This window comes from Haliotis asinina, chromosome 5, assembly GCF_037392515.1.
Source record: "Haliotis asinina isolate JCU_RB_2024 chromosome 5, JCU_Hal_asi_v2, whole genome shotgun sequence".
Taxonomy (NCBI): domain Eukaryota; kingdom Metazoa; phylum Mollusca; class Gastropoda; order Lepetellida; family Haliotidae; genus Haliotis; species Haliotis asinina.
In genome coordinates, this window is record NC_090284.1 from 41418235 (window position 1) to 41442464 (window position 24230).

The window sequence follows — 24230 nt, forward strand, 5'->3', positions numbered from 1 at the left end:
TCACAAATCTGTCTTGAAATTGGTACCTTTTAAAAATAATTTACTATGTCATGGTAAAATAAGTAAAAATACCCCCTTGCCCCAAAAAACTTCAGATGCATCTCTGTCTAGGTTCACTTGGACTCTGAGTATAAAAAGGTAAAGTTAAGTATTTAATCCAGTTGATACAGTATACTTCTGTTGGACAAACTTCATAAATACTGATGTATTAAATAAAAGCTGAAACCAATCTCAATAAGAAATTAGTGAGTGAGTGAGTTTAGTTTTATGCCGCACTAAGCAATATTACAGCTATATGGCAGCAGTCTGTAAATAAGTCAAATAAATGACACTTGTCAACCAAGTCAGCGAGTCTGACCATCCGATCCCGTTAGTCACCTCTTACGACAAGCATAGTCGCTTTTTATGGCAAGCATGGGTTGTTGAAGGCCTATTCCACCCCGGGACTGTCAATGAGAAATTATGTTTCTGGACACTATGCATTTAACTTTCTTGTTGATAACAGAATCACTTTTGTAAACATCTAGCAACATTGAAAAAAAGTATCAAGACACTTTCAGTTTGTTCTGAAAATACTGAAAGACCGTGAAAGGGCTGGGTAATGGCCACTCGTATTGGTTGGGCACCACACCGTCACACTTGGACTCGAAGAATGAAAACATGGGAAACCAGACTCGGGTGCGGTCTGCATCCTGCTGCATGAGAGAGCGGTTGTTGGCGAGGGTGTGGTAGTACATGAACAGCCTGGAGCTGAGGTAGAAAGAGATAAACACGTCGATGGAGTAGTGCTCATGGGCAGCCAGGATGAAGAATATCCCAAAGACGTTCAACACCCATGACAACATGTGAAGAAGGTAGGCTTTCTGTTGGGGTGTGTCTGAAACAAACAGTTTCTGTTTAAGATTCCATGCATTTGCAGTATACATCAGAGCTCCATAGTTTCTGGCTAAAACTAGGAAACTGTTCATGTGGAAACTGTTTTCAGTTCATGTGTGGACTTTCAACAATCCGTGTGTTTGGATAGGGATAGGGAACTTTGACAAAGGGCTATTGTCAGGATTATCATTATAATATTAGCCATACTTTAAAATCTTTTACTGTTCAGTATATTTGTAAGGCAGTAACAAAAGAATTTCAATAGTATTTGCACTTCACGTTTTCAATTATACTACTCAGAAGACAATCAGGTTCATATGATTTGTTGATATAGTTAAAGTCTCTCTCTCTCTCGAGATAAGACAGTAAAAGAAACCAGAGGTCTCCAGTCATCCTTGATACATTCCGATAAATCTCCACTATACCCTGGATGCTAATATGACTTGCCCTGAGAATTTTTTTACCTCCCTTTGCTGGCTCCGCATTCTTACAGTCACCAATCATCTAAGCTACCATTATAGCAGAACTTGTCAGTGTCAACTAAGACAGTGGGCTCAGCTATGACAGGTTTGTTTGCAGTGTGACTCAGAAATATTCCCCTGTACATCACATATTTGAAAGGACAAATCATCTGACAGGTACTTGACTTTTTCAGACTAAGTTTGAATTGTTTCCATGGAAATCATGAAAATTATAAATGCCATATATTACAAGCTAGGGGGACAAGAAGCGAAAGTGAGCTGTGACTGGTACGCTCATCTTCCCAGAGTAGAAATCTGATTGGAGAAAAAGCCAGCCAAGGGAGATAATAAAATTCTCAGGCCATTGATGCATCCAGGGTATAGTGGAGCTTTATCGGAACATATACTCTGGAGATAACGGGGCTATTGGCCTCAGCTGGACCCAGCACATATTTGCATCAAATTCCAATGTATTAACTGCTTATCCGGTCAAAATATTTCTAAAACTGACTTACAAACACGTGTGAGAGCTCTCAGGTCCTGTCCTCTGACTGCATACCAGTATCTTGTTTACATGCACAAATACATGCAAGAACACACAGAGTGATGTCAGAATTCTATGTTATCTTTTATGTGTATCATTTGAGTGAAATGAAGTATTATCTTATCTTATATTCTTTTAAGAGGCATATGACATGACCTTGAAACTAAGGTGATTACAACTAATATATTTGGTAATCACTACCCCAAAGCAATTTTTGCAGCATTTGCTTTTTGTCTACATGCTCAGTTTATCGTCTGCAAAGATTCTGGGCCATAACAAAATCAACCAATATTCATCCCAAAGCTTCCAAGTACTCTGAAATGCACATACTGGCTTCAACAATCATGCTGATTCCGGATGTAATAAATTCCTCACACCTAGACACCAACCCTACTCCACATGCTGTGCTGAAAGAATGGTTTTTTTTAATTCAATAAAATTTATGAAAAGTGCAGACAAAGGCTTCATGCAACATAAAGCCATCTCGCAGTTGAGCCATGTTCAGCACAATGGACACAACATGTGTTCCTGGTTCCTCTGAATACCTCTATGCAGAGGCAATGACATGTGAACTTTAGACTGAATCGTCTTCACATCTGTTGCCATGATAGCATAAAGGGCAAAGGGAGATAACTTATCAAGGATTACCTTCTGCTAACATGTGTTCCCCATTTGTTAAGCTCACACACTCAACAGCGTGGTGATGACAAAGCATACAGAATTTTCTGCTTGCTTACTCACATTAACCTGTTTATATACCTGCTGGTAACCTGGCAACACAGAGATACTCTCGGAAACGTGTCATTCTCACCACACTGCAGCTATTCTTGCCCCAACCCTCTAACCGATAGTCACAAGAACATTGTGGTTTTTTAACAACCTCATTTATAGATCAGAGTTAACTACACCAAATTTACACCATAATTAGCTATTTTCAATGGTGAAAGCTGGCCAAGTTTGAAGGAAATCTTTAGCCATACCAACTTTGAAGAACAGCATTTTTTACCAGACTGTAGCTTGGGATATTCACATTTTGTTAAATTTCCTGTAAGTTTCTTCAGCTTCTAATCAATGTCAACAAACCAGAGAACCAAGTTACTGAAAACTAGGACTTTATATCTTCTATCACAACAAAAAGTGCACATTGTGGATGTGAAACTTTCCAGTCATGTTCAATGAATATTGTATTACTACTGTGATTGCTTCATTATGTTAATTACCATGACTGCAGAGGATAGTTCAAGAAATTGTCCCTTTTCTAAATGAGAGTTCTCTAAGTGCCCATGACATGTTCAAGAAGCTGTCCTACAAAGCCACTTGGAATTGTCGACTATTAAAACTGCACACAATTAATAAGATTCTCCATACACACTGTTGTCATCCGTTATAAGGTTCTTTGCGCACACTTACATTCAGTGATGAAGAAGTTAAGAAGTGTGATGATGGCCGTGTGTCCACTGAACATATAGTCTCCGCAGGTACGAACTCCCTGCAAGGTCATACCACATCCCTTCCAGATCTCAAAAGCTCTCGCCAACTTCGTCCAGAAGCTGCCATAAGTCTGAAAAGGAAAGATCATCTAGTAAGAGTGGGATTCGCAAGGTGCTGTCCTGTTTGTACAGATCCTGAAGTCATGGCAGCCTGTACAAAATTTTGGCAAACATGACAGTAGAAGACTATATCACACAAGTGATCTCACACTGCTGTGACATTACCATGATGATGGAAATTCTTTACAGTAAAATTAAGTCTGGAGATGCCAACCACAATGTGTTGCCAATTGTCGTTTCAAGCACAAAATTATTTGTTTGACCTGAAAAATTAAACTAAAGACTTAAAGTCATGATGGATTGAGAGATAATAAGACATTTGTGTGAGGCCTTAATTTCATATTCTTCCAACTTCCAACTGATCATTCTTTCCAAATTATCAGTATTACATTTCCCTTGTTGCCTCTTTTTGGCAAAAATGTATTTAATTGATGAAAATAGAAGGGTTTTTTCTATTTACCTGAGTCTTAATGAATTACAGAATTTCAAGTGTACTGGCAGAGTTTGATGCTAAAGTTCATAGTGACTACGACAAAATCTCAGAGTCTCGCATCTCTACAAGTCTTCAAACAATTAGTTAAGTTGTTCGAATTGCAGCAAATATTATTAGTATTCGTTACCATCTCAGTCATTAAATCAGATCTTTCACTCTCATAAACTCCTCTTTGTGAATTATTTGAATAAAAAATTACTTGTTTCTGATTGCTTACATGGCATTATTTTTATAATGGATCCCACTGGCATGAAAGGTCAATGGAATATACTGTCCTCTGACTTGTAAAACTTCAATGCTAATAATATGATTATTTTACTTTAATTCTTAAAGTGAAAACCAACAAAATACACTTCAGTGAACCTGACCATGTTAAACGAACAAATTCATGTGTAAAGTAATGCTGACAACTTATAATTTATCTATTAGTATTACACAAGTTCAGGAGCAGCATGTGCTTACCTTGCCACTACACTGAAGGTGTTTGCCAGGTACTGACAGCGAGGTGATGAACATTGTTATACATCGCAGTAGGAAGATTGTACCCGCCAATGAAAACATCCTCCTCATCAAGATGAATCTAACAGAACAGGAGATATGTGAATATCAAATGAACATCATCACTATGCTTCAGAATGACCTCCAGGTAGGAGTGAGTGAAGTGAGTGAAGTGAGTGAAGTGAGTTAGGTTTAATCCACGTTTTGCAGTATTCCCGTAATATCCCGGTGAGGACACCAGAAACGGGTCTCACAATTCTACCAATTTCGGGAATCACAAACAAGCCTTTGTCAGGAGAAGGAAATGCCTTAACCACAAGACTACCACAACGACCACCTCGAAAGTTGACTCATTCCATTTGGGTTTCAGGGTAATGGGTCTAAGGAGTTTATATAAATTGCTAAGATTTGTTGTTAAGTACCATACCGCACTCTGATGTATCTGATATGATGTCAGCATGCATGTTATGGAGTCTGGGCCAAACCATCGAGTAACATCAGGATCAAGATCCAACATGGTGGACTATCTGACATATCATGAAGCATTTGACTAAACCTTGCCATCCAATCCACTGATCACCTTTCTTGACAGGTATAGAATGCTTCGCATTAGTTTTATTCAGGCAATTACCCCTGTATGTACTGTTTAGAAATGGAGGGCCAATATTGTTTGCTTATAGTTTAACACTGTGGTCTGTAAACAATTGGATTTGAACCATACAATCCTGTGATCAACATCATGAGCATGGATCTACGCAGTTGGGGTATGATGAGATGTGTCCACCAAGCCAACAAATCTAACCACCCAATCCCGAAAGTTGCCTCTTTGGACAAGCATGGGCTGCTTGGAATTTCACAGGTTTGGAGTGCTACTAGTACACTATGATGTCAAATATCCCCAATCAATCTGAGCGAGTAAATGAGTATGATTTTACGCCACTTTTAGCAATATTCCAGCAATATCACATCAGTGGACACTAGAAATGGTGTGTCACATATTGTACCCATGTGGGAATTCAAACCCTGGTCTTTGGTGTGATGAGCAAAGACTTTGACCAATTGTCTATCCCATCAGCCCCCTTCAAACTGAAGCAATTAAGGTCATGGCAATTTGTTCCTTAAAGGAGAAATAAGTTAGTGTGTAAAAGCTTGCATTGTCATACCTGTGTTTGTGGAAGAACAGGATTGAACACCACATTAAAGACAGAGTTAATCCCACCAACTCGCAGGCTTCAAATGCCCACGACACGTATGGCATATTGTCCAGGAAAAAGTCTGGTAAAGGTGGAAACTTCTGCATGTCAGGGACTCTGTCATGGACTACCACCATCACAAATGATGTCAACAGGGTCACTGCAAACACATACACAAAACTCAGAACAGTCTTCCAGATCTCAGGGTCCAGACTCTGGGAGCATCTCCCTCGAGGATTTGGGCTTCCCATGGCACTCTGGGCATATTCCCAGTCACTGTTGTTGCTGATGTTGAGACGAGGAGGTGTGTAGATGTTGCTTCGGTTGTCACCAACTGAGCCATTGAGATGTGCAAAACTGCGGAGCTCTGCCTGGTTTTCCTGATGAAGAATGTTGATCTTGATAACAAGTCGTTTGACGTCACCCAGTACTGGGATGTTGAGAGGAGGCCGTCTCAAGTCCTCCTCTGTGAGAGACAACAATGCCAAACCATCGATCTTGTGCTCTTCGCACAACAGTTGTTTGTAACGTGTGAAGTTGTTTGCTTCCAGCCATTGTTCGACGTCCTCACAGGACCAATTGACTACGTCCGTCATCACACTGTAACAAATATGTATTCAAACATTAAATGTAAGGTAAGGTGAGGTGAGGTGAAAAGGGGTTTAATATTGCACTTAGGATAATTTGCTCATATCATGACAAGCATGTGTGCATATGTGTGGTTGCTTTTACTAGCCCAGACTTAATCTAGTTAAGCTAGTTTGTGCTAGCTCACCCTGATATCATGCCACAGTTAAGCATGAATCAGATGCACTGTACTGACTCAAACTTTCAAAGCCGATTACTCCTTGTTGTACCTGTTCAAGCTGCGCACCAGGCAGGGACCACCAAGTACCATATTTTAACATCTTTTGGCATGAAGTGGCCAGGGATCCAACTAGCGACATCCTGCTCTCTGAACAGACGCTTTAACCACTACACCATGGAAGTGGTCAAACATCAAATGTACATGATGAACAAGACATTATCAATATCATGCAACATTGACAGTCCATTGGCCAGTAGTGGAGAAATAATACTGCAAGGTCACATTAAGATGGCATGGTTTGATGCATATTGTAATCCACTCAATTAATTCATCCACAGTTTTAATATTTTTCCAGATTCTCCCCTTGCACCTTGAATAAAACCTTAATAAAAATTCAGAAATTATCTGCAGTACATTTGAAAATATTTTATAATCCAGTTTCATCTTGTTAGATCAAGAGATGACTTGACACAATGAGTGCATGTACATGATGTGGGCCTTGTAAAGCCCTGTCTCAAATAACAGTACACACACTGAAGAGTTAAAATCCTCTAAACATATTTGACAAACTGATCTTTCAGTTGTATCACAAATGTAAGGATTTAACCTGTGATTTATGGGTTCAGGACCCCAGCTGCTACCTCTCAGCTTTGTGATCTTTAGTCAAATATCCATGTTGACATAATCATTAGCAGGGAGCATAAAAGGGGACACAGATGATAGCTGACGGCCGTTCATGTAATATATGTGCTATCATGGGCATATATGAAGTCACGAATATGTAATGTATTGACGGAGGAGACTGCAAGGGCGAAATCAACCTCTGACTGGTCAAAGACCCTGGGCTTAGATTTTCGAAGCTCTCTTTGTGCTAAAAAAAGTTGTAAGCTAATGTATGGCACTTAGGGCTATTTTAATGCTAAGAGAACTTAGAAAATCAAGACCCTGAAACTGACTGAGAAGACTTCAAGTCACATTTTTCTTTGTTCTTCACTTAAAGCAAAACACCATGTAGATTACGTACAGTCCTCAAAGACATCAATAACTCATTGGACTCACATGCATTAAACTTACTGTGTCAGTAAGTAATCTTAAATTTGTCAAAAATATAACAAACTATACTACAAAAGAATGCTAATCACTTACTCACTTCTAAAATTGACTAAAAACGTAATGAATAATTTCATGTGTTCTTATCATATTAATGGTTATTGTGATTCAATGTGAATGCAGCTGTTTTGACTAAGAGACTAAAACAAAGTTTTCAATGCAATGTTTTATTAGTCTTGTACAGAATAATTTATGAAGTCTACATGGTCTCAGTATGTCTTTCAAAATGTCCATTTTCACGAATGATATGTATACCACATGAAACACATGAACAATGTAAATGTAACAGACATGTCAATAAATATTTGTCCAGCAAGTATTATTACATTATCATGATATACATAAATAACACAATCTGCAACCAACCAGTGATTCTCAGCCTTGTCAACCAAACTATAGTGGAAAGCCTCAGAAAGGTCATGTTGTAATCAGCTTAGCCGAACATAACATGTTGATGAATATGAAGAGATATTTCCTGAACTTCGGACTAGCCTATAAAACTGAGCTTCACACAACCTTTAACCTTATTGACCTTTGGTCATAGTATATACTCACCAGGTGGACAACAGTGTTATTGTACAGAAAGGTGGGAATGTGGTATTGATAAAGATACATTGATAATGTTGGTCTTGAGAAAGTATTGTAAAGAGATGACCTTCCATGTCTTCTCATTGTCATACTGGTTTGAAGATTTCATCAAGCATAAATGAATTCATACTTGACATGGCCATTATCTACCACTGGGGTCAGACATTTTAGACCGGTTTCTAAATAATTTGGACCTGTTTATTTGTTTCACAGTTTGCACGGTTGAGAATGTGTTTGATTAAATATAGCCTTTTTTCACATTCTTTTTTCAAGGGGTTTGTTCTTCTACAACATATATTTAGCAAGCCTGTATCCAGATGATTACACTGTAATTCCAGTAAATGTAATGTAAGTGAACTACTGGTCGAGCTATTACCATCATATATTAACAAGGTTAAGCTTGTTGGAATTTATAGAATACCACATGAATGTTCAAATATTTATTCACATTCAATATTAAAAAAATCAACCTAAATCATGGTAGATAGTAGCATTTTCAAGACTTTTGTCACAGAAGAACAAGAAGTAAATTTAAATAAATTCCATCAACTATTTCACTTTTGGTTGGTGAAATCTGTATAACAAAAAATCTATGAAGTGTTGTCTGAGGTCATTTTGTTTAAAAGAGCCAAATAAGAACAGAAATCCCAATTGCAACAGTAATTCTTGCACCAGATACAAACCTTTTGCATTATTAAGTCGTAAAAGTGAAGGGTGTTTGTTGTATCAGAGGCCTAGAATTGCACAAGTCTCTATGACGATAATTAGTTTAAATATCAAATTCTTGATTAGCAATAGATAAGCACAAATTAAAAGTAATCCAAAGTAATGTCTGTTCACCTAGCCTTGCCTCAGCCCTATCTTAAGGACAAGATAACTACACATCCACCTACTTATCACTTAGTACTGCCTTTAAGCAAGGCCAACTGAGCTGCATTGATTACAAGGCTCCTAGGAAACACTGCTGATGGAGATTAATACACAGTGGGTCCATGCTAGTTCATTGATTGGAGGGCTTGACGGCAATGTGTTTTGGTCTTAGTGGTGGATGGAACCAGCAGGAAGAGCCACATGTTCTACTACATCATCAGGATTATCCGAAAAAAAAATGATTACGTGGGAAACTGAGACTGAAACATGAGATAGTTCATTGGTGCATGAAGTCTTTTCCCATGTTCAAATTCTTTAGATATGGTGGCAAACTTGACCTAAGATTGTGAAATTTGATCTTCACTACCACTTTAAATATCTACAAGTTAGATACTGAATAAACGATGGTGACATTTTGAAAATAAAACCTCACTCAGTAATATTCCAGATATATGGTGGCAGTCTGTAAATAATCGAATCTGGACCAGACAATCCAGTCATCAACAGCATGATCATCGAACTACGTAAATGCTAACCAATGACATGAGCCAACCAAGCCTGATCACCAGATCCCGTTAGCCTTCCGACAGCTTCTTACGACCCCTGACCAAAAACCCCAGAAAAACAATACTTCAACAAACGTATTATACAACATCACTGTCAATCACCTGTCGACTTTGATTAAATGCTAGAACAAGTACATTATTTCAAATAATTCAAATTGCATTTTGTTAACAACATCAAAACCGGACATGCAGTAACTGAGTGGATGTGAAATCTTGTGAAAACTTGTTTGCTTTCCTGAAAAACTTGGCTTATGGACACCATCTAATGTTCAATTCATACTGTCATGTCTCTCGATACTGTCTTATATAAAGTCAATCTGATCACTGAAACATATTTCATTTGTTGTTAAGTGCAACACTCTGCAATATTTGACCTTTATGATATAAAGTATACACATACATAACTAAGTATGGACCAAACAAACCAGTGATTGATATTATGACCAACACACTGCATCACCTGGGTAGGATCACATTAAATTGACTCTTCAACCGGCAAAGGTTGCCCTATTCAAGCCCATGATCTACAAGTCAAGTCATCATCAAGTAAAACAGGTAGACATTTTGAAATGCATTTAATCCAAAGTAAAGCATTAACACACAGAAAATACCCATACTGATTATACTGAGTGGGTGAAACAGTTTAGTAACATGCAACATTTAGAAATATTCCATCAATATGACAGTGGTGTTGCTGTGTTGGGGGTTGGGGGGGTGCAAGGGACACACAAGAAATGTGCTTCACGCAGTGCACCCATGTGGGAAATCAAACTCTGGTCTTCGATGTATTGAGAAACCCGTATTAACTACTAGGCTTACCCTCCACTCCACTGAGGAAAGTACATTAGTAGTGACTAAATAACAAACACACTGATCAAAGAGGACGTACATATCAGACTACCACATTAAATATGAATTTCAAACACAAGGTTAAGTGTATCACCACGATCATGATTTGTTTCAGCCATAGACATGATCGGGTTAACCAAATACAAAGTACACAAATATAATCACCCAAGTTTGACATGGTTAAATGATAAATCTATTAAATGTGTCAGCATCAATAGTATCTGTACAAAAAGATAAAGAGTTACTATGGTAACCAACATCTGTCGCTGAAACAGAGATTAAGAGGCAGTTTGCTCAGCATGTGATAAGGCAATCCTTCATGTCCATATCAGAAGCCTTTATACTGAATCCTATGCACTTCATATTGACTCTGAAATGACCAGAGAATCTTTACAGTTGTCACACAAAAATAACTTCTGTCAGTTGCTTAAACCTTAAATTTCTCAGATATATGACGTTCTGTCAACAATCGAGTCTGGACCAGGTAATCCAATGACCGACATCATGAGTATTAATCTAAGCTTAAATTTCCCAGATATATGACGTTCTGTCAACAATCAAGTCTGGACCAGGTAATCTAATGACTGACATCATGAGTATTAATCTAAGCTTAAATTTCCCAGATATATGACGTTCTGTCAACAATCGAGTCTGGACCAGGTAATCCAATGGCCGACATCATGACCGACATATTAATAAGCATGGTTTGCTGATGACCAAATCTGACTCAGATCTTCATGGGTTCGTGAGAAATATATAAGAGGCCTTGGTCAGTGACTTGGGTTGAACATAGTACAGTCGTGCCCCGTTTACCCGAGCCTCAGAGTCAGATATCCGGAAAACTCGCTTTCCGAACGAAAATTCCCTAAAACGAATTCACAACGTTGTAAAATTACTCACCTATCCGGAAATCCAGTTTCCGTAACCGAACGGTCATTTTCACATACAAAACACTAAATTACGTGCATTTTTGTCTCGTATATCCGGATGGCTGAGCACTGTATGTTTACACATGCAATTACTGAGGGCCTCTCGTGCCATAACATGAAAGAAGTCGGCAATCTTTGAAGCGTGAGAAGATTAACTTCCTCTGAGTAGCAAGGTGACACTGAATTAATTTTGAGGCGTGTCAATTTGTGGGTCACCATAATTAATTAATCTGGATGATCAAGCAAGCTGTGATCGAAAAGACAATTGCTAACTGCTTTCATCATGTGGATATTATCCAGTCAAATGAGGACCCACAAGAAGACATGTACTACGATCCCGTGCACATGTTGTGACTGTTACTACCGATGATCTTGTGAATGTCGACAGTGATGAACTGACCAGCGAAAGTCCTCGCGCCATTCTATACAGGAAGTGCAAAAAGCCATGACTGATTACTTCAAGCAAGCATAATTGCATGAACAGGTATGAGACATGTTATGTATGCACTGATATTTGTTAATATGTACCGTAATCAATAAAGATTGTGTCTGATGCCTACTATGTTCGTGATTCAGATATCCGAAAGTTCACTTATTCGGACAATTTCAATAAAAACACAAGTGTTCGGATACATGGGGCACGACTGTATTTCCATTACATCACACCTATGATGCGGTTCGAGGCTATGGGGTAGCCGGTGGTTAAAATGTTCGCTCATCACGTCGAAGACACGGAATCTGTTCCCCACATGGACACAATGAGTGAAATCCCCCACTAGAAATGGGTTTACATTATAACCATGTGGGGAATCGAAGCTGGGTATTCAGCATTACAAGTGAATGCTTTAACTGCAGTCTGCTCCATAGCTCTTTATGTCAACCACAATGTGATTTCTTGTTATGACAAATGACATTCAAAATGGCCATACCCATGTTAAGCTGTGAGATAAAGTGCCATAGATCAGTTTGATATGGTTATTCTATTTAATTTCAATTTATCGCAGGTTGCATCAGATGAATCTTATTCCCTGGATTGTGTGAATAAGTGGATATCTAAATGTAACACAGGGTTCCGGATAACTTTTCAACATGAGGATACGTACACCATATTTTTCAATATAAGAGTAATGGGAAGTGTTAGAGTACCGAAAGGAATTTAATGGCGTGTAAGTAATCTTGTGTTTCGCTTCATATATCCACCACAGCATTGCTACTCTTGTGTAAACTGCTCAATAAACAACAAAGCAATACTTTTTCAGATAAATACATCCGTAAATGATTCTAAGACCGTACACCATTGCTGTGGTACGTATCTGCCGCATTATCGGATTTTTTCCTACCTTCTATATCGTGCATATTGTTTATCTGTAGATATGCCGATACGGCCCTTATCTAGAGCCCTGTAATAGCAGAGCAGAAAACTTCTAGGCATGACCTCACACAATGTGTGAAGCCCATCTCTGGTAAGCAAAGGGGTGTCTTTCAAAGAAGGGGTGCCAAACCCTGAGAACAGTAAAAAGTAAAAGCTGTCATATCGCTGTAATATTGTTAATGAGGTGTAAACCTAAGCAAACATAACTGGTGTTTAATTCCAACAAGGATCGAAGGCTCAAAAGGAATAAACTTGCTGAATATTGAAACTAGGATTGGCTTATATTTACTGGATTCAGAAATTGCTTTTTGCCTTGGTTTCACGTTTTTTGGAAGTAACATTGAAACACTTTGGTAGAGTGAGAAACCTTGCTATCATAAATTCTGTGGTTTCACATTACTTTTCAACTCGTGCACCTGCGCAGAGTGTGTAAAGATAGACACTGGCCACTTCCTGTTTGGTTGTGTGCAATACTGTAAAAAAAAAAAGCTGTTAGGAAGATTATTTACGATTATTTTCCCTCTCTCGCTCTCGCTCTCCCTCACTTCTATGGTTAATTACTGCTTGACAAGTACTAGATGAACCACGACCTGACAAATGACCCCCATTTGCATATATTGGAATGCCCTCCAGAACATTCCATTTAAAACAAGAGGGAAACAGGTTGCCTTCTAAACATTGAAAAGTTTGATTTCCTCGTGCAAATGTTGTTGTGATGTCTTGTCACGCTAAACACGTATTGCTGATGCTATGGATCAGCATCATGTCATGCATGGGAAAGTCTGATCTCTTCAGAGAATTTGGGTTACAGAACAGGTCATGCTAAAAAGGAAAACTTTACTACAATCCACCCATGCAGCACCCATGCACAAAAAGACATTTTTGAAAGTGTGTCATAAGCTGATATATCTATGCATAATCCAAACAACTTTCAATAATATAAGATATATGGTCCTGTTTTGAATGTTAAGATGAGCTGAATTCGTGTGTGTGTGTGTGTGTGTGTGTGTGTGTGTGTGTGTGTGTGTTTGTTTGTTTGTTTTGAAGGAATAATAAGGTTCTAAGTATATCAAAGCAAGTTATTTGGTGCATGGAAAGTATCACAAGTATGAAGAAACAGAAAAATCATTTATATGGTTTCTATATAGAGTATTTCATACTGAGTACTTGTTTTCAGCATTGCTAAACCAGATTTCATGAATAGCGTCTGACCCGCTGACAAATCCGGCAAATTTGTCAGTAGTCAGATAGAATCACCAACTTGCCGGCCCCAGTGTCTGACTGAACAAATACGAAACAAACAATAAATTTGTCTTGCGTTATTATTTGTGGCATCTGACACTTGTTTGGTGTTTATAAATCTTATGTTTGCTATCATGTGATGTCAATAATTTCAATGACAATTGTAACTATAAGAAATGTCAAATCTGAATTTAATTTTGTTTGTTGGGTACTGTGAACTTTCAATGGGTCAGGCAGACCTCTGAAACTTGCAGGACCCAAAGTCCTGTTACTTTGGAACAATACAGCTAAACAAGTGTTTATGGTACTTCATGGTCCAGTAAAAGTATTTCACAGTGAAACCCAAATTTTGATGGTGCATCCGAACTCATAACATAGGGTTGCACCCAACTGAGGTGCTGAAAAATCAACAAAATTGGACCATGACCAGTTCAAAACAGAATTTTGATAACATATGTCATATTTGGGAAGTCATGGTGGCTGAGCGGGCAAGGCAGCTGACTTTGTGTGCTGGAGATTAGGTGTCTTACTCTGAAGGTGCGGGTTTGAATCCCGGATGGGACTCAACCCAAAAAGTACTAGAATTTGTACTTTACTGAGAAAGTGAAATCCCAAATATGACATATGTTGCATTTGACCACTTTCTAAAATGGCATCCTGTAATCAGAATTTTGACAAAACAGAAAACACATGCTAACTTTAAATAATGTACTATATCTACAGAATTCAGGGTATCAAAAAATAACCAGGGAATTGGAACTTGTTACTGTACAATCGAAAATTCATGCATCGATTCAAAAACTAAAAAGAGCCATTCCATGAACATAATAACCAGGACTGCTACATCAGGGGTTCAGATTTTTTTAAAAGCCACTTGCCTGAATTATTATGATATAATCATTATGACATAATTATAAAAGAATAAATTAACATGATATTTGATGATAATGTTGATTGAGGGGTGAAAAATAGCAAAGAAAGATGACACTACTTTATTACCATTGTGCAATTTGATAGCTACATTTTGAGCAGATATGAAATGAAATATATCTGTATATCTGAGTTGGAAAAAGTAAGCCAAAATTATCTAGTAGCCCACAGACAATTAAGATACCACTATTAGACTGTCCAAAATGAAAACTGACTTGTCCTGGATGCGGGGCGATGAGATTCCTGTACACCAAAAATAGTATTCATGTGATAACATGACAGTGTTTTAAAGACAAACTGTGCTTCCATAAACAACAAACAATAGACACCAATCAAACTGCATCCCATTAGTGTGTGCGCATGCGCACGCACGCATACACGCTTACCAATAGAACCATTTTTCTCTACAAATGATTGTTATTACCACACAATGCCAGTATGAAAATACCTTTGTCTCAACAGACATATATTGTACCTACACAAGTGTTATAGATCGTAATATTACACAGTTAGCCTTAGCTCTCTGGTCTAGCCTGGCAGATTCTACACCATGTCTTCTCTAAAAGTTTTTTGTGACATACTCAGTCACATAATATGACTTAAGCCATTACTCTGTGCCTTGACGTCATCATTAACAGTGATCTTAGACACTACAGTATCCACATAAATGAGGAATGCAAAATACATTTAAAGTTGAACTCTTGAATGATCACATAAGGGGTTTTCTAAATGTTGTACAAAGCTGTCACACCTCACTGGTCATATGAGAGCATGTGACAACTATGATCTTTGATAAACAATCAATTATTCATGCAACACAATACTAGTTAATCCATTGACCAAAGCAAGTTTTAACAAGGGCACTTCTACTTTGATACAAGTGTATATTGACTGCTTCTGTACAACTACATAAAGATACTTTTCACATATCCATTGAGCAAGACAGTGGGTCTTCCGTTACTCAACATTCTTTCTTCTGCAGTTCATAAGTGGATTCAACCCTATACATTGCACTTAATTTGGGGACTTTAAGTTATGTTTGTGACTCCTCCAATAATATTGTTGTTTTAGGTTTTCTCAATAATTCTAGAATATATCTACCGATTGGGGTTATTCAGTCTCATGTCCAGTTCACTCTACCCCCTTAGTACAGTGTAATATAGTTCAGTTTTGTACTGAATTATTCAGGTGAAAGCACTGAGCACGCTTGCGTCGAAGTGTTTTAACATGTGTTTAATGCCATAACACCACAGTGTTTGGTCGTCGGGCAATTTTGGGATTGTTCAGTATTGAAACTGCTATTCCTGATCGTTCCCTGGATTTATCAATGAATACACATCCAGGTATGCCCGGAGTTCAATACAGAATATGTAATTGTTTAATTCATGAAAAATAAATCGCTTCTCCGACTTAAAAAGTTCTCCATACGTTGAATACATAACTAACATTGGCACACGAATGGCATAGCGTAGGTTGAAAAGTCACATTGAGAGTGGGATCAGTTTTATCTCGTTATGAAGAGATTTTACTGAAACTAAATGTACAAATTGTCGAAATCAAACACAATTTGTGTCGATATACTAACCGAGTTGTCTACTGAATGTTCACAGTATCAAATGCTGTCAACATGTGCCACACGAGTGTATCATCACTGTCATGTTGTTTTCATTACTCGTGTTAACCGGAAACGGAAGTTTAAGGCATCATGGGTATTAGTATATACATTTTTTTATATATTTTAGTCTAAAGCAATTATTCGAAAATAATTAAACCAGGCCTATCCCATATTTAATTGTAATGAATATGCATACCTAAAAGCATACAGCAATAAATTTTCTAAATAAGAACACCCTGGTGACGTAAGAGACACCCCCAGTCCTTTGCAGTGGTGACCTTGTTGGAAGCTTGCAAGATCAGGTATGGCCCTTATGATAAATGGAATGTTAATGCAAATTCATTTAGTTTGGTTGAATGTACTATTCTTGCGCTAGTTTGTCACCCACGTTCATCTCTTGGGAAAAGTTGATTGGGCCAAGATAACTGGAGACAGCAAAATTGTGACATCGGGAAGGAACATGGCAGTGTTGGGAAAAATGCAGGCAGTGCGTTGTTGGATATGGTTGCATTCAGGCTTATTCCAACATTTGTGTCATTTCGCCTTCAAGTGGTATTTTGTTTTAGGTAAATAGAATTATTGGTGGAAGGTGTCACTTCGCTTTTACAACGAGTCCTTTCTCTGCTATTGTTAATAGTCTACCGAAGCCTTCTGTGCCATGCTTGATGCAGGATCCAATACAGGTGACAGCCGGCTTCGGCGTGTCGTCAAAGACGTTTTTCTTGAACGAATCGGGTTGTTGTTGTTGAATTTCACTGATGATAGGGTTACACGGAATACTTTATCAAACGTCTTTATTGCCCCTTGAGATGCATGTCCTCAAGTGTGACATTGGAAAAGCAGACATGGTTGCCTTTCAAAGGGAGGGCACTCTAGGTAGCCCACTGAGACTAGTGAAACTGGGCACGTCAACTCATGTTGTAGGGACATAATATCGATAAATCCATTTCGTAAGTAGGTCTCTTGATATTCTACCAGTTAGTATACAAGGGAATGAAAATGTCATTGACCAGACAGTTATCCTGAAGCGACACCTTACAAATTTCCAATTTCACCTGTCTAAAAATGAAGGTCAGGCAAAAACAACCAGTCATGATCAGGATTAGAATATGATCTTTAGCAGCCCATGCTTGTAATAGAAGGGAAAAGAGGATCGTCAAATGGTCAGGTTCACTGATCAAATTGTGTGGATTGATGCTTGCAATGTTAATCACTAGATTGTTTGGTCTGGACTTACACTGATAGCAGGACTTAAACTGATTGCAGTGTTTAAGAAAAAAGAGGAGCTAAAAGATCAGTTGTTTCATTTTGAATTATGCTCATCTTGACAGATTTCTGGTAAGAAAATGAATGTTTGTAAATTTGATTAAATTAATTTGGTGGTAAATTTTCTTGAGTGAGTTGGTCGATAAGGTAGCCTGTTGGTTAAAGCGTTCACTCGTCACTCTGGTTTGAGAGCCCACATGGGTACAATGCGTAATGCCCGTTTCCTGTGTTATTGCTCAAAAGAGAGAATATGGTCTCGTGTTCAATGGGGTAGTGTGTTCGCATGGTGGATAAAGTACCTGCTTGTCACATTGGACCAGGGTTTGATTCACCCCACATGGGTACAATGTGTGAAGATCATTTCTGGTGTCCCCGTGATATTGCTGGAATATTATTATTTACTTTCCTTTATCGACCCAATCTTTGTCTTAAACATTAGGGATCCGTGAAGGTCCCGGGGTGCAATAGGCCTTCAGCACCCCATGCTTGCCATAAACAGCGACTGTGCTTATCATAAGTGGCAACTAACGGGATTGGGTCGTCAACTTCACTCACATCATCCCAAATGCGCAGATCGATGCTCATGTTGTTGATCACAGGATTGTCTGGTACAGACTCACTTATTAACAGACCGCCGCCATATAGCTGGAATATTGCTGAGTGCGGTGTAAAACTAAGCTCACTCACTTTCCTTTATCATCTTTAACAGAGGCAACGTATTGCTGAAAGTGACTGTCAATAGTAAATAATATGTTATGTTTGTTCAACGAACATTTTTGTTTTGTGGTGGTGGTGGGGGAGGCGTTGGGGTTGGGCGTTGGGGTTTAGCTCGCTGCCATCGTTTGAAGCGTCATGGTATTCCAATTTGGGAGAACAGTGCTCATGGTATTGTTCACTTGATGTCTGATCCAGACATGATTATTTACAGACTGCCAATTGGAATATCGCTGATTGTGACATAACACTAAACTCACTAAAGTTTTAGCTTTTTCCTCTAAATATTGAAATGCCCAACCTTTTCATATCGGAATTTTCACAGCAATCTTAATTTAAGTCCACATTAGATTTCCCCAGGCTTTGTCAGTTAAGGGCAACAAGTTTAAAAGCCAAGCTAAATCTGTGTAGTTTTGAGCTTAAAGGCTGGAGACTGGAATGGGAAAAATACATTTTTCAATTTGAGGAACCCTTACTATCTGATTTGTGTTTCGTTGCAGATTACAGTAATGGCTCCTCCCGGATATTCTGACCTTGGAAAATCAGCAAGGGATCTTTTCTCTAAAGGCTTTAGTAAGTATTTGTGGGCAGATATTATCTTGTTGAGAAATGGCAACAACTGCATTAGCAGAGGACCATATTTTGAATATTTGTGCCTGGTAATTTCAGAAGCTACTGTGATGTTTTAGTCTTATTACAGTGGTATTTTATTAGTTATTAGAACTGTTAATGTTATTTTTGAGTTTGCATGTGTAAGTGTTACTGATAGTGTGCATGTGTCCGTTTCAGACTATGGGTTCTGGAAGCTGGAGGCAAAGACCAAAACCGAAAGCGGTGTCCAGTTCACAACCAGTGGCAGCTCCAGTAGTGACACAGGCAAAGTTAGTGGCAGTTTAGAGACCAAATACAAGTGGAATGAGTATGGTGAGTTTAAAGATCCTGATGTCTTTGTTTTAACAAGTTATTTCTTTGTGAAAGAAATAATTCTGTGTAATATTGTAGTTTGTTTGTGGAAATAATTAAAGATGAATTTTGTTTCAGGTCTGACATTCACTGAGAAATGGGACACAGACAATGTACTGAAGACTGAGATTACGATAGAAGACCAGATAGCTCAGGGATTGAAGCTTGCATTTGACACATCCTTTGCCCCACAAACAGGGTACAGGCTTCCTCCTTTGATAAATGTTGTCTCTAGAATGCTTCCTGTGCTTTCCAGGCCAGGGAAGTTCTCCAGAAGCTCTTGCTTGTCCAAAGAACTTGCTCAAATATTGGTGACATGAGAATTGACATAAGATATTGTTCTTTATTCACCACTGAACTAATTTATTCTGGGGGTAAACAAATGTGCACATTTCTATATATAAGGCCATTTCTTCAGGTCCCCTTTTTTTCGTTGTTAATGCATTCATATAGTCAATACTCCAGTCACAATTTACAGAATTACTAAAAGGGATTTTGAAAAATTACTTCTTTATCCGATATTATTTTTTCTGAAATGATAAGTTATATATATTTTTTCAACCATTAGGCTTTTAGATACATTTTACTCTACTAATCATGTTTATGCAACATAAAACTGATTTTGAAATCATTTATTGCCATTTTAACCCATATCTGTACAGAGCTTTGTGAAATGAGTATTTTCACTTTCCATATGACTTTATGTCTTAGTTTACGCCCTTGTGTCATATTTCAGGAAGAAAAGCGGCAAAATAAAGACTGGCTACAAGATGGACTACCTGAACTTAAACTGTGATGTAGACTTTGACTTTGCTGGTCCTGCCATTCATGGAGCTGCTGTTCTTGGGTAGGTTTCAACCCCTGTATGATTCTGAATGACTTCACCAGCCAGAATGACCTGTGCCCAGTGATGGGCTACAATTAGCCCAGGCATATATATATATATATATATGATGTAATGAGACTGACTTCACTGTTTACATGCTGATGTAGCCAAAATTGTGATGACTGTGTTAAGTGTGTGTTGGATATTCAAGATACAGAAATTCTTGTTTAACATTTGAGTTTACAGGCTAACAGATCCTTGTGTTTCTGAACTCTTCTGGTATATGACCTCTGGTATTTATTGATTTATGAAAAAAATGAACTTGCATTATTGAAATATGTTATGGTCAGTGTTTAAATTTTGACTTGTATTGGTTGACGTGAAAGTGATTTATTCTGGTTAATATGTGGCTTTTTGTATTCAGCTACCAAGGTTGGCTTGCTGGATACCAAATGTCATTTGACACTGCCAAGTCCAAGCTGACTAAGAGCAACTTCGCTGTTGGCTACTCAGCTGGTGACTTCACTCTTCATACAAACATGTAAGTCTTGTTGTTAATTTGACTATTGTCTTATTTGTATTATACTGGCTTCACTTTAGCACATATTATGTTAAATTCACTGTCTCAACTCCAACTTTAAATTACATTCTTTTAAAAATTCAAACCAGTCTCTAACAGTGTGTAACTGTTACCTTGCCATGGTATGTTAGTGACAGTTCATGACGTCTGTGTGCACTACTGTAACATGTTGTGCCATAACTTTGCGGTATTAATTACAATCTTTAATAGGGTAGCTTCATCAATCCCTATCTTAGCCTGCTGGTGAGGAATAGTGTGTTAGTACCAGATTTGAAATTATCAGTCTTTTTTTGAGAACTAGTGCCTATACTACCAAAGTAACCAAAGTTCCACCTGTGTCTACATCCACCTTCGTTTGATATCCATAAGTCCTGATTTTTTCTGGAATGAAAACCACACAAAATCCTCCTAAAACCCTAGTAGAACTACATATTCAGATCAGTTTCTTCATTTATTGAATAGGTTTTCTCAGTTCATTTAGTAGTTAGTGTTCTCCATCAGATATCACATGTTTATAATTTGATGGCATGAGATTCCTGCAAAAATGTAATGTGTAGGAAGTGTCCATTAGTTTGGATTACATCTTTGGAATTATGTGTGTGTTTTCTTTTTAGCAATGATGGCCAGGAATTTGCCGGGTCTATATACCAGCGAGTGAATGATGAACTTGAAACTGGAGTAAATCTGTCCTGGACATCTGGTACCAATGCCACAAGATTTGCCCTTGGAGCTAAATACACCCTTGACAAGAACTCGTCCCTAAATGTAAGCATGGTCTAAAATGTGTTCTAGTTTTTGAGTGTTATCAGTTCTTGGTGCTAGTTACTTGCTGTGGGTTTGTATGATATTAATGTTCACAAATCATAACAAATGGGTAACAGTTGTTTGTTTCCTTTGGCTTATTGGAGCAGCAGAGTGGTTAGTGTGCCCTCAGCTGGAGTTACACTCTTCACAGCTGTAGAAGTTGAAGCTCAGTGATAGCATAATTGCTGATGTGGTGCCAGCAGGCTTTGCTCACTCAGTGCTTAATTGGCTGGATGTGCGAAAAAAATCAACTTATACTTTTATACTCTTGTTTTCTGCCAGCTTCATATATTTTATTTGTTACTAAACACCACACTCGCCAAAATTCCTGTTTGATTGGTAATAAGGTGTTGCTGTAAGTCTCTGCTTGGGTACTGCTCAAGTTTTGAATTTTACCTATACAAAAAAAAAAAAAGGAAAATTGCTCATATGTGATAATTTCTTGCATATTTGAATGATTTTGTTGTGTTTTCAGGCTAAAGTAAATAATTCCAGTCAGATTGGTCTAGGCTACACTCAGAAACTTAGGGATGGTGAGTTTTGCTTTTCATATCACTCTCCAAAGGGTTGTATCATGTAAGGTTACGATGAATAGAAATGAAATCACAGAGAATGTGTAACAGCACACAATTACTTACATGAAACAGATATACCTATTTGCTATTTCTTTGAGTTTATTGGATATAAATATGAACATTTGCAAACAAGTCATGACATAACTCGAAAGAATACACCCACTGTGGTGCTTTTAGTTTGGGAGCCCATATTTTATGGCATCTAAGTTACAGTCAGATGCTGACACACAATATGTACTGCAGTGATTAAAGGAACAGAAGCTTTAGAAGTATTAGTGGCAAAATGCTTTGGGGGAATTATTGGACAGTTGGTACACTTGAACAGATACATAGTTGCATGTCATCTGAAGCAGAATTGTATTCAGAAAGCACTAGAAATTGGTTTCTTGGTGTTGGATATACTTGAACCCCTTGATTTTTGCTATGTTGTAGGCAATGAAAGCTAAGTGATCAAATGGAAACATTTGATTGCATGTGTTAAGTTACTCCACCTTTTCGAAAACTTTTTTTTTAGTTACTTGGCAGTGCAATGTAACTTAGGAATAGTCTTGCAGAATTTGAACTCTTTGTTCCAGGTGTGAAGCTGACTGTTTCCTCTTTAATAGAAGGCAAGAACTTCAATGCTGGGGGCCACAAACTCGGTCTTGGCCTTGACCTTGAGGCATAGCATCTCCACCCTGAATGCCTTGTATAGAAGAAAGCTCTTCTTGCACCTTACACCAGAGACAATTGAGCTAATTTGTTTGTGGAGCATGTTCGTTCCGTCGCCAACAGCTTTTCCAAGTATTTCTAGGATTATGGATCTTAAGCTGAACATTTGTTTTGATTCTCCCAGTTTTCTGTCAGAAAGATTGTTCGTGTGAGACTGAACGAAGTGAGAATAGTCAGTACACTTGGTCTGTAGTTAGTTCATGTTTGTGATTAAGATAATATGAATAAAACAGGTACCACGTCTTGAATCTCGAACTACACCCGTTACAGGTCTTTAGTTTCCCTTTATACTGTGTGCAACAACTGGGATATATTGTGAAAATTCATGTATACAAGAATAAAAGATTTATTATATACTCACCAATACTCTTGTAGTGCTTGAATGAGAACACCAGAATTCAGTGATGAGAGAAAAATAAGTTAAGATCTGCACTGGAACAGAAACTGCCTGACAGGAAGCTGACAATCGTTTAAAGGTCGTGAAAAAAACATCCCCAGCAGTGAAGTATAAATGGGGTGTAGTTATTTTGTTTGATATTTCCTTTGGCAGTATTCAAGCCATGTTGCTACAAAAAACAGCAATTTATATGAGCAGAGTGTCAAATATTTTTCTGCTGACATGGAGGTCACCAAGTTGTTATTCCTGTTTGGAAGCATTCTAAGTATAGCAATGTAACGGGATCAATCCTGGGTGGTAAAGCTCATTAACACATCACATCCCAATTGCACAGGTCAGCGCTGATGCTGTTAATCACTGGATTGCCTTGTCCAGACCTGATTATTTACGGACCTCTGCCATATAGCTGGAATATTGCAGCATGCAGTTTAAAACTAAACTGACTCATAGCAGTGAAACAAGTTGTCAGCCTAAGTTAACTAGACTGTAGGGAAGGTGAATGACCACATTGTTTTGTTCTCATCCTTTTTACTGTTCTTCTATTAAGCATGCATGCAAATGAGAGCTGCAACTCTTAGCAGGGACAGGTGTTTTAGGTGTAAACTCGCTTACATGTTGAATATCGTCTGACACAACAATGTATGTACAGTTGGTTCAGCTTCACCTGATCAAGTGATAACTAATGCATTGCGTGACAGTGATACAACTGGTTGGGTCTATTATTGTGAAGGGGGTGCGCCTTTGTCATGTCATTGTCAATGTGTCCGAACAGCCGAGACAAGGTCACCTTTTGACATCTCGGTGTGTCGGGAAATCGTCAGCGATGTTCTGACTTTGACAATTAGCAACACATGGGTTAATGTTTTCTGGTATAGAATTCGTGCTAGAATGTAAGAAGTT

General features: G+C 38.1%; 2 protein-coding genes across 2 annotated transcripts; one reads left to right on the top strand and one right to left on the bottom strand.

Annotated features, from left to right (window-relative positions):
* Positions 1 to 491: 491 nt before the first annotated feature.
* Positions 492 to 16548, bottom strand: LOC137284174 (sphingomyelin synthase-related protein 1-like). The gene is made up of 5 exons (XM_067815893.1): positions 16465 to 16548; positions 5586 to 6215; positions 4387 to 4504; positions 3292 to 3442; positions 492 to 877 (listed from the first exon to the last, which is right to left on the bottom strand). The coding sequence occupies exons 2-5, from the start codon at positions 6209 to 6211 to the stop codon at positions 546 to 548; spliced, it is 1227 nt and encodes a 408-aa protein (XP_067671994.1). The 5' UTR covers positions 6212 to 6215; positions 16465 to 16548; the 3' UTR covers positions 492 to 545.
* Positions 16549 to 16595: 47 nt separating this feature from the next.
* Positions 16596 to 23293, top strand: LOC137284471 (voltage-dependent anion-selective channel protein 2-like). The gene is made up of 9 exons (XM_067816289.1): positions 16596 to 16796; positions 18975 to 19047; positions 19264 to 19398; positions 19516 to 19636; positions 20174 to 20284; positions 20688 to 20804; positions 21458 to 21608; positions 22123 to 22180; positions 22798 to 23293. Exons 2-9 carry the CDS (start codon positions 18984 to 18986, stop codon positions 22887 to 22889), a joined length of 849 nt encoding a protein of 282 aa, XP_067672390.1. The 5' UTR covers positions 16596 to 16796; positions 18975 to 18983; the 3' UTR covers positions 22890 to 23293.
* Positions 23294 to 24230: the final 937 nt, after the last annotated feature.

Coding starts and splice junctions, on each gene's coding strand:
- LOC137284174 (XM_067815893.1), bottom strand. CDS start 6,211: ATGACGGACGTAGTCAATTGGTCCTGTGAGGACGTCGAACAATGGCTG. Junction 4,505..5,585: donor CTGTTCTTCCACAAACACAG/GTATGACAATGC, acceptor CTGTTCTGTTAG/ATTCATCTTGATGAGGAGGA. Junction 3,443..4,386: donor ACCTTCAGTGTAGTGGCAAG/GTAAGCACATGC, acceptor TTTCCTTTTCAG/ACTTATGGCAGCTTCTGGAC.
- LOC137284471 (XM_067816289.1), top strand. CDS start 18,984: ATGGCTCCTCCCGGATATTCTGACCTTGGAAAATCAGCAAGGGATCTT. Junction 20,285..20,687: donor CATGGAGCTGCTGTTCTTGG/GTAGGTTTCAAC, acceptor TTTTGTATTCAG/CTACCAAGGTTGGCTTGCTG. Junction 20,805..21,457: donor TTCACTCTTCATACAAACAT/GTAAGTCTTGTT, acceptor TTTTCTTTTTAG/CAATGATGGCCAGGAATTTG.